Genomic DNA, 10,877 nt, shown 5'->3' with positions numbered 1-10,877 from the left:
TAGTGTATGGATGCATATATTGCTTTATATTTTGGAACTATTATATTATTTGATTGTAATTGCGCCTTTAAATAAGTACCTAGTCTAAAGAGTGGTGGTAAGCTCACCCGATTTTGAAAACTAATAAACTCTCCCAATGGTAAACTTTCCCAGGTCAGCATAATATTTACCTGGAGGAAGTGTGTTAACTCTCTCAGGTTAACATTATGTTTCCTTGAAGAAAATGTGTTGGCTCTTCATAAACAAATAATAAAATATTGTGAGAAATAATGTCACACTGTTTCGCTCTTAAGTCGTCCAAACCCTAAATATAAATAAATTTAATAAATTTAATTGGTCCAAACAGGTTGCAATTAATATAATGATTTTACAACCACTATAAGTCCTTAACGTATTCACAAACATAAAAATAATATTATTTTATATTTACTTTGAATTATATAACTATACCTCAAAAACCTTATCAATAAATAGATTTGTCTTTTATATCCTAAATTCCTAATTAATATTATAATGGCTAAGTGTCACACATAATATTTTCATAATTTTGAAGTTTTGAATCTCTGTAATAGTCACAACTCATAAGTAAGGCTAGAGACTTAAAAACCTTAAAATATACATAAATTTATTCATTAAAAAATCACTAAATATAACCTTAAAATATCCACAATCATTAAAAATAGGCATGTCTTAAAAACCAAAACATTTTGACTACTCCTTTTATGAGAAAAATATTTTTATTCATAATTTTATTAATATTTACGTTGTAAAAATTATATGTAAATTTACGTTGTATAAAAATTAAATTACCTACTATAGACTCCTAGTATTATGAAACAGATTTTTACATCACTAAGCTATGTTTTGAATGAATATTAGAAAACATGCAAACTTCTATAAATCCGAAACCCTAGTCATGAGCATCAACCATCAACAGATTACCTACCTACCTATTGAACAAATTTCCTATAATGACTAAATACTAAATAGTAGGTAGGTACATAATAACTTAGGAGTGTTCCCAAAACAACTTTAACAAAATATTTAATACACATTACAAACTATAATATGATAAGCATAATTTTTTTTTTTGGTACTTTATTTTGAAGTAAAAACCATAAAAAGTATAATAATTGTAAATAACAGTAACAATAATGCATAATAAAAATAAAATCATAAACAATAATTATTTACATATATTTAATTAAAATTAAATGAGCGAGGTTAAGTATTTAACCTTGTCAAGGTAAGTACAAAAAGGATAAATAGTTTTACACAAACAAAATAAATTAACCGGTAAATTAAACATAACATAATATCATAATTCAATAGTCAAATTAATGTATATTTCTGTATTTTTTGTTTTCTTCAGGCATTTGATATTATTTGTCTTACTAGATTTAAATTAATTTTTCTATTCTTTTTTTTTTTATTGGAATACATTTTGATGTATATTAATTACTAATAGTATATAATTACAAGTTTAAATCAAAAACAGAACAGATCATTAACAATAAACATCTGTTTTATAATATTTGATTTACTTGTTAGTGGGAGTACCTATTATTTAAAAAATGTAGACTTTTTCTTATAACAATAATTTAGTTTCAATAATTTGGCTACTTTTTTTTTTTTTAATTTTATCTTGTCGAGACTGCAGGTAACTTCCAGACATGGCTAACAAACGGTAACGTTGTTTAAGATTTTTTGCTCTAGCATGTTGTGATGCTATTTCTGATGTGTAATTACCAGGGAACCAACCTTTCTCACCATCACGAATCCGCTCCCCATGGTACCATCCTATAATAAATTAAAAGTTTTAAAAATATATTGTTAATGTCCACATTTAAAAACAATTTGTAACTTGCAACAATAATATTACCATCATTCATTTTAGTCAAAACTTTTACTATGTCACCATTTTGTAAAGACAGTTCGTCTGGTTGGATAGCAACGTACGGGTGTTCTGAAAACACTTGCGGACAGTCCCATTCATTATATAGTGTTTCTTCAGGATTGGAGCTGATAGGAGGAGACATTGCTTCAATCCAACGTTTTTTCGAAGATTCAGAATCACAACTCAATAACTGTAAAGTTATTTAAATATTTAAAACAAACATTACTTACACAGTTAAACCTAGATTTAAAAACCAGAATCTTAAATACCATTTCAATAGTCTTTGCTTCATGATTTTCTAAAATAGTTAGCTTCAATAGATTCTTATAGGATGAAGTAAGTACTGATTCAGTAGTATGTTCCATTTCTACAAAATTTCTTGCACAGTAGTCCACCACTGTATAGTTTCCGTCACTGTAAAAATATAGATGTAAATATTTTTATTAGTATTATTATATTAATATACAATGAAATACCTTTTGCGTTTTGCTATGAAAAACATATCGTTGAATAGGAAGAAGTAAAGTTTAGTTGGTCGTATCATTTTTCGGCTAAATGTTAATTTTCCATCAGGAACAGTCAAATGCAACATAGAACCAGAACGAACTAGCCAGCGTGAACTAGAAGCTACTGACATAGCTTTCATTTCTTTTTTACTAGAAAATTCTAATTGTTGACTAAGTAACAACATTTCTTCATAACGTTCTAATTTTCTAGTACTTTCATTGCAGTTTTGTACAATCTAATACAAAGTAAAAATATAACAAGTTACTAACAATAAAATTAATGTTTGTTAAACCCTAAGTTGAAACAAAACTATATCATACGTACAGCATTTAAAGAAGCTAAAGTCAATTCACACATTTGATATTCTAATGAATTTTCTTTTGAATCCATTTGTGACAAAATAGCATCAACGAGTAGAGGTAATCTAGTTATTCTTTGCATAGGTAACATTAGGAACGAATGAAGAGAGAGCGATTGGCACTTTGGATCTGATTCCAGTCTTTGTAAAGCTTCATTGAACTTTTGATTCTCTCTAAAATAAAGTTAAGCATTCTTAAATGTTTGCTCTAATTCTTATTTAATATAAAATATTTTACCTTAAGCACTTTAAAGTACGATCTATATAAATTTGATTTGAGCAATATTTTACAAAAATGTCAAAGTTTTCTTTAGAATGTGTGTATAAAATTTCGCTAAGTCCACTAAGCAGTATGTTGTCTTGCCAACATTTTTCTAATGCCGCCAGTAATTTTTCAGAACATTTTCGTACTAAAACAAAAAATATTTTACAATTTACAACCTGCAATAATTTTATTCACAATAAACATATTGTGATTTACTTACCTGGATTAACATTTCCAAATAAAATCTTTTGATCTTTTTTACTTAATATTGTATCATCGTTCATTGAATGACTATTTATGAAATGTTTCTCAAGGATAGTTAGAGATTTAAAATAAGATGCTTCAGAAGTTATTAATTCAAACTTGGCTTCTTGTAACTTTCGCTCTCTTGGTGTTAACGAGTCTATTAAAATCGATAACATAACTAATTATGTTTTCTTCATTTTTAATAGTTATTAAATAACATACCTATAATACCACTATTTTTTACTTCTGGAACTTCACACCATAAAGATCTATGTTGCCCATGACCAGATGTACAAGGTGTTATAAGCTCTAGAGCAGATGGTCTACTTGTGATTGAACTAATTTCTTCATAACCATCACAATCTTCCATCATGTCACCAGCAAAAACACTTTTTGTCCTCTACAAAAACAATTAAAACTCAAGATTAATATTATCAGATACATATAGGTAGGTAATTCATTGATTTGTAAAATACATATTATACAGTATAAGTACAAATATCTTCAAATAATAATTTTAAAATAAAACATACTTCAGATATATCAGCGGCATAAAACTGATACAATGGTTCATCAGCAAATCGCATGTACAAATCAGAACCTTGGTTTGAACCTTTAAAATAATTTGAGTTATTATAAATATGAAACTACATTGAATAATGATTTAATTTAAAATAATACCATTCTCAGATGCTGATTCAGTGCTACTCTTGTCCAACGAATTGCCTGGCCTTCCTTTAGAATTGTAAATTGAACGGGGCAAAGACCCATACGTGGTGTTTCCTAAAATATTATACATAAAAGTTATTTACATAATATAATGGTGGAAAAGCCAATTGATGTAATCCACAAAAATGAAATTTTTCAGGAGGGACTAAAATGTAAATACTTTTGTAAACAATTATTTAAGAATTGCTACATTTGTTTGTTCAAATTTTCAACCAAAAATTGATTTTAGGAATTTGTGTTTATGTAACTTGAGAAAAATTATGTATTAGTTGTTTTGTTTATGGAGAGGCCAGTTATGTTATCCACAAAATTAAAATTTCTCTGCAGGAACCTAGAAGCGACTAAAACGTTAATATTTTTGAAACATGCACGATTTGAAGGTATTTTAGGCGCGTTCAGACGGCTCTAACATTTGACTGTAACGACAAAAATTCGTTTTCCGAGGCCTCATTAGATGTCGTGTGGCAAGTGGCAACATTTTGTAATTTATTTGAATCAGCCTAATAGACGGTCTACTTACATCAAAAGAAACCCGCTCGATTATCTCGCTTCTGTGTGCACGTATTTTCGGCAACGCCAGCCACGCGGCATCGATATACGGCATACTTCGGTATTTTAAATCATTATTAAAATCATAATTATCAAGAGATAATAATTGCCGCATTGTGCGGAGATGTATTTGCCACGAGGCACGGGGCACTTGGGGAAAATGTTTAAATGTGTATATTTTATTATTTCTCTATAATATATATAATATATATATATCATTATAAATTTTGTTGTCTATCTGGGTTACATCACTTGTCCTTTCCACTATCCAACTATAATATATATGTCCAAATACAGATATTATATAAAATTAATAAATATAATATAATTTTACCAGTTGAATGTCGTTTTACTGGTGGAGGAGGTGGTGGTGAACTTGGTCTTGCTACAGCTACACTTAGACGTCTCGAATCAATAGACGATGGTGGTTTGCTTCTAATCCTCACAGGCCGAATGTTACCATTATCTCTGTAAATTAATATTTTATTTTAATTGTGTTTCATTGGATATAATATATTAGATGTCATGCCTAAGTAATTTTAAATTTGAATACTTACATAATATGTTTATATATGGGAATATAAAAAACAGATGAAGACGGACTATTACTATTCGCCAATGAATTTAAACTTTTGTCAATACTTTTATCTGATGTGCTCTCATATGTTCTATTGTCTATAGACCAAAAAATTGTTTATAATGTACAATATATTAATTATTCAAACTTTAAATCTTCACTCACCAAATTCACTTGTTAAATTCCCTTGGCTTAATTTTCCTATCCGATTTTTGCCAAGTGATTTAAGTGATCCAAATGACCACCCTTTTTTAAATCGTTTCCTGGCTTTATTGACCAGTGGGCCAAGTCCGTAGTTTCGTTGACCACTTGGCGGGGCTGGCAAAACTCGATCTTTACAAGGATATTCTGGTACCCTTTTGACATTGTCTCCATCATCATCAGAGGAATCTGAACTAAATGAATCGAAAACATAGATATTCTCCGGTATTTCTTGGTTTACAGTATTCCCAATATCTAATGAACACAATTTTTTTAATAAAATATTGGATAGGTAACAAAAATACATGTATAATATTATTTTATATTATTATTAAAATGGTTCATACCAGATTGTAATTAAGAAAACAATTAAACTGTCGTACTATATTAAATTATTAAAATGCATCGGTATAAATTGTACAAATGTAAAAATATATTGTACTTTTTTTTAAAAATAAAATGTCTATTTATAGTACGCTATTAAACAGTTTATTAGTAGTAAGTATACAACTTACCATTATCAAAAAATAAAGATAGCTCTTGCGACTCGAATTTCCCTTCGAGGAAAACTGTCTTCAATACTACACTTAACAGTTGCTCACTTAGAAAATCACGTGGATTTTTTTTGTAGTTAAGCTGTTCAGGGACATCCTTTATGAAACTAATTACGGATTGTGACGATATAGAAACTAAAGAAAGCATCGGTAAATTTAATGTGTTAAAAAGGCGTGTCCTCAGAAATGCAAAATCGTATGGTTAGTTGAAGCACACGCTCGTTTATTTACAGTTGGCTAATTGTTTCGGTAAGATTACGGCACTCATTTATATTTTCATCTAGATAACTTTATATTTGTGTAACTACCTAGTGATTATGTATTTTCCTTTCACAAAGAAAAACATAAGATCCCATTTTATTTAAGTTTTCATTAAATACCTATAAATATTTTAAATACTAACTATCAACAAATATAATTCGGTTATAATTTAAAACTACCTACCTATTTAAAGCATTATCAATACCTATTACCTATAGCAGTAAACAATATTGTAGTTAAACAATCAAAAAATGTTATTAGGTTATGATAATTTGTAATATTTTTTCTTCCCACGATACGACCTTCGAGTGTGTACAATCATGTGTCATCCTCAAAAATGTTTGATAATTATCATTAATCATTTATCATTCTCAAGTTATAACCCACTAAGCAGTCATAATTTTAAACAATAACTAATAATTTATACAGTTTCCTTAGCTTTAATTTGGTATTAGTATTCTTAATTCAAATAGGTGTTATATGAGGCACTTTTTAAGATGTATTATTGTTTAATTCAAGTTGTTAATACTTTGTTTTGTTGAAATTATTAAATATTTGTGATGTAAGAATAAGCAAAACCAAAAACATTAACAAATGACAAACGTGAATGCGTTAATATCACAAAGGTCGTCTTAAAGATAGAATTAAAATATTGAAATAATAATTGACTGTTATACTACAATACTTTTCTGTGAGTGGCTTTAATGTAAAATCTTTTATGTATTCGAGTCGTGTGCTTTTATAACCGTTACGGGGGGTGAGATCAAACCTTTATCAATAAATAGTGACTTCCTGCGCCTTTGAGTTCTGGCTGGTGGTAAAGGTGGTGGCGTTTGAGAGTTACAATAATAGGAAGATGGCATGACAGATGGTTGCTCGGCAAATCGTTTCCCTATTGTATAAATCACTCATTTTTGTCACTGATCAAAATTAAATGGTTATTTTAATAACAAACGCGGCGGTAGTTTCGTACTTTAGTAACGACGTTGCATCAAACACTGCTGTCGTTGGTGATTACACGTCTAGTACACCGCACTTTCACTTTTCGATTACCCGTGTCTTACGACGGTCGACGAGGAGACGGATAAGACAGCATGGACCTTGGACTGTTATGGAAGTGGGAGTGTTGTCCGAGTAGGAGAAATACATGGTGTTATTCTAGTGCAGAAAAGGAGTACTTTACATGGTTGGGAGGGTAAACAGGTTTTTTATTTCTCCTTTTAATTTGTTCGTTTTTTTTTCTTCTTATTTTTATCTCGTCACAACCCACGCACACACGGACTCACAACAATCAACATAATCTTCCGGGCAACGAATTACATAAACATTTGTCCAAACCCGCGCGCTGTTTAACGAATCACTATCGTGGGCATGTTTCCTACAGACAGCGGCGATGGTGTTGCTGAACTATTATAGCAGCATCGCTATACCACACGTGGTAGTTCAATTATAATAGTGAACAATAAAAATAAAATCCGAATGAACCATTTATGCCATGTGAATCGAATTACAACATTCTACCATCGTCTCCCAACGAAAAGAAATTCGTTTATCGCAAGGCTGAAGCTTAAAAGCAAATACCTACCTATTTAATTATAATGGTCGTCACTTAACCTCGCACATAGTCGCATTGTTTGGTGAGCTATTTGGTTTTCTATCGATTCCACCAGCCCTTACCATTATGGTAACATTGCGTGTATACTGTTTATAGGTATTGTGTTGATATGCGCTCAAAGTTGAATACAGTTTTGAATGATTAAAATTTAATAATAGCATGCAAAAATAGCTTTTTCTTTCATCATAACACAATAAATAAAAGCTAAAAATGAGCATGTTTTTTTGGCCATCAACCTTACACAGGGTTTAATATTTGTTAATGTTAATCATTGTACATCTAAATGCTTATCGATATTTATTATGTATTCATTTTTTTAAATTACATAAACTTGTTTGATGTGCAAATTTAAATAATAAATAAAATAAAAACAAGAAATTATAGGTTATTTAATACAAATTATTCTTAACGCGGTTGGTTTTGACGATCTGAGATTTAAAAGTTGTTAAAAAAGTAGCTACTTATTTGACATTAAAACGGATTTTCGTAATGTATTGCAATTTACAAGTCCATCTGGATACCATCTGATCTTGGCCTTGGAACTAAAAACTATGCAATATAAAACCGGTTTACTTGTATAAAAAGTTATATTCAAATTTACCAACCTAGTTTGGTCAAGATATTTCAATGACAAAAATTTAATTTATAATAATACAATTTGTATTTGTATTTTAGAATCAGACCGGAGCGATGAATGTTTTTTTACAAAGGTGTGTATTGTGTATTGTTGTGTCTGTCATCATGTTTTATAGCAGAAAAAAAAAATGCTTCAATATTCAACTTTGAGCAAACTAAATTTAGTTGGTACTTCGGGGATCATTAGAACTTATCAAAGTAATTGGGAAAAAAAATACGGTAAAACGGGAATATTTATGCAACACCAATTTTTGATTCAAAAATTTCAAAAAATATACCTTATCGTAAAGACTTATTTATTGCCATTATGTATGATATTATTGTTTATAGGTACACAATACAATTTTCAAAGTATTTAGTCTAATTTTAACTTATTTTTATTACGAATATATTCAACCATTCTATGTTGACTTATATAAGTTAATAACAATAATATAATATTTTGATGTAAATACGTCATCATTATTATAATTTATAATTATAATAATTGCGATGTTTTTGGTCAAAATAAGTTCAACATAGGTACGCGTGTACATACCGTATACGCGATATTAGGATAATAAATAATAAATATTAATCTAAATAAATTATAAAATAAAATAACCTTATAGGAATAGAGACTAGCTCTGAATTGTTTTTCGTACCTATACAACGATTTAATTAAATAATTCAAATTTAACGCATTAATTACTGTGACTTAATTAATGATGATGAGGTACATTTAAACTTACTAACAGCATAGAGACTTTTTCATTATTTTTTTATATTTTAAAACAAAACTGCGGTTTGATTACTGGGTGGGTCTCATTTAACTAATACTTTGGTACAGAATAGTACATTAATAAATAATAATAATACAGGTTGATTTGTTTTGTTGACACTTAATAGTTAAAAAATTATATTTTTCATTTTTTAAGTATTTCATTTTTTTTTTTTAATAAAGGGAGAAATTCGTAGTATACAAATTGAATTTCGAACAAGCAATTTTCCTGCCCAATATTTTACAGGTAAATACCATTCCACTCCACCCATCAAAACTTAAAATACTTGATAAGTTATAAGTTATAACTAATTAACTATTTTGTAATTGATAAGTCAAAGTCTCATTCATGAAACTCATTTGAGTTATACCTATACGCAATACTTATTCCTAAGCATCGACTATGAGGATCGGCCCTGTCACCCTATATCTATTTTTTTTTATTATTGTATATTCACGAAAATTAGTTATTAGAATAAAACAGTAGATTTATTTATATTATGATGAATTGAAATTTGAAATGCATTTTTCATCATTTTTATTAATTATTTACAAAACGCACAGGTTTTCTGTAACAAATTAGTGATTACTTAATCGTCTAAATATTTAAAAGATTTTATTGGATTAATACAATTTACTGTAAGTACAATATTTACTGAATTTTTGATTTGTACATCAATCGATTTAATAAATACTTATGTAATACTATTGTAATTCATTGCATGTATAGTTAGTTAGTTATTAATTTATAATACTTAAAATTAGCCATAAAATAACCACTAACAACTAATAATAATATATTATACTTATGAGTATAATATATTGCCAGTATTGTATATTTTAAGGCGTTTGATGTATAATTATTCATTAACGCCTATAGCGTACATAGCGTTTAACTTATATTAGAATAGGTATCTTCGATAACTTACTTTGATCTTTATACAAGAGCCCATGAATTAGTTTTGAAAATGGTTTTGAATTTGACTTCTTTGTCTTTGGCTTTTGACGAAATCTATTGGAACTGATAAACATGCGAAACAATGTGATATAAGTAGGTATATATTTTATTTTTAGAAGTATAGTATTTATAGTATAGCTAGTTTTCAAGGTACCTAGCATATATATTATGAAAATCATACTTCGGCGTACGTAGAATAATATTAAGATTATTTTTAACTTGAATTGAATTGATAAGACATTTATAATAATTTAAAATAAAACACAATATTATATCTAATATTAAAATGTAATATAAATTTAAATATTAATGATTAAATCTAATGGTTAAAAATATATTTGATACTTGGTACACACAACTTAATATACTGACAAAAATACAACTTTTAAATAGAATTATTGTAATGTATATTTGAATATACTCACGGATACGGTATTAAAATAATTTCTTCAGAGGAAGGAACATCCACCCAACCATCATCCTCGTCAAATTTACTGTTTCTGTCCACACTGACGCTATCCGATGTGACACCTTTGAAGAAGTATATTAAATATTAAAAAAGTGGGCAAGTAGATAACCGCTCTGCCGTATATTAGGTGTCAAGTGTATTGCGTGATTCAGAACATACAAATATATTTCAACAATATTCAAAAATTTCAAACGCCTATATAGATAGCTTAAAATGTATGTCTGTATAAATATTTTGAATTCATAATTGAGTTTATAAATGATATTTTAACTAATAGTGGAATGTTTCAAGATTT

The 10,877-nt window shown here is 28.4% G+C and overlaps 1 protein-coding gene across 1 annotated transcript in view; it reads right to left on the bottom strand.

Moving 5' to 3' along the window:
• Positions 1-1,067: 1,067 nt before the first annotated feature.
• Positions 1,068-10,877, bottom strand: part of LOC100168852 — a 40,939-nt gene continuing 31,129 nt past the window's right edge. Inside the window, exons 3-17 of the mRNA XM_001945918.5 lie at positions 10,539-10,644; positions 10,085-10,176; positions 5,294-5,584; positions 5,109-5,226; positions 4,886-5,019; positions 3,955-4,056; positions 3,807-3,886; positions 3,496-3,673; positions 3,248-3,430; positions 3,001-3,172; positions 2,729-2,936; positions 2,374-2,639; positions 2,167-2,311; positions 1,883-2,087; positions 1,068-1,800 (exon numbers count right to left, since the gene is read on the bottom strand). Of these exons, the coding sequence (XP_001945953.2) occupies positions 1,589-1,800; positions 1,883-2,087; positions 2,167-2,311; positions 2,374-2,639; positions 2,729-2,936; positions 3,001-3,172; positions 3,248-3,430; positions 3,496-3,673; positions 3,807-3,886; positions 3,955-4,056; positions 4,886-5,019; positions 5,109-5,226; positions 5,294-5,584; positions 10,085-10,176; positions 10,539-10,644 (2,492 nt within the window). The 3' untranslated portion in view covers positions 1,068-1,588. The remainder of the gene's footprint in view (positions 1,801-1,882; positions 2,088-2,166; positions 2,312-2,373; positions 2,640-2,728; positions 2,937-3,000; positions 3,173-3,247; positions 3,431-3,495; positions 3,674-3,806; positions 3,887-3,954; positions 4,057-4,885; positions 5,020-5,108; positions 5,227-5,293; positions 5,585-10,084; positions 10,177-10,538; positions 10,645-10,877) is intronic.

The sequence above is a fragment of the Acyrthosiphon pisum genome, chromosome A1 (genome assembly GCF_005508785.2).
Source record: "Acyrthosiphon pisum isolate AL4f chromosome A1, pea_aphid_22Mar2018_4r6ur, whole genome shotgun sequence".
NCBI lineage: Eukaryota > Metazoa > Arthropoda > Insecta > Hemiptera > Aphididae > Acyrthosiphon > Acyrthosiphon pisum.
The sequence above is the reverse complement of the archived record's forward strand: the minus strand, read 5'-3'. Positions and strand labels throughout refer to the sequence as shown.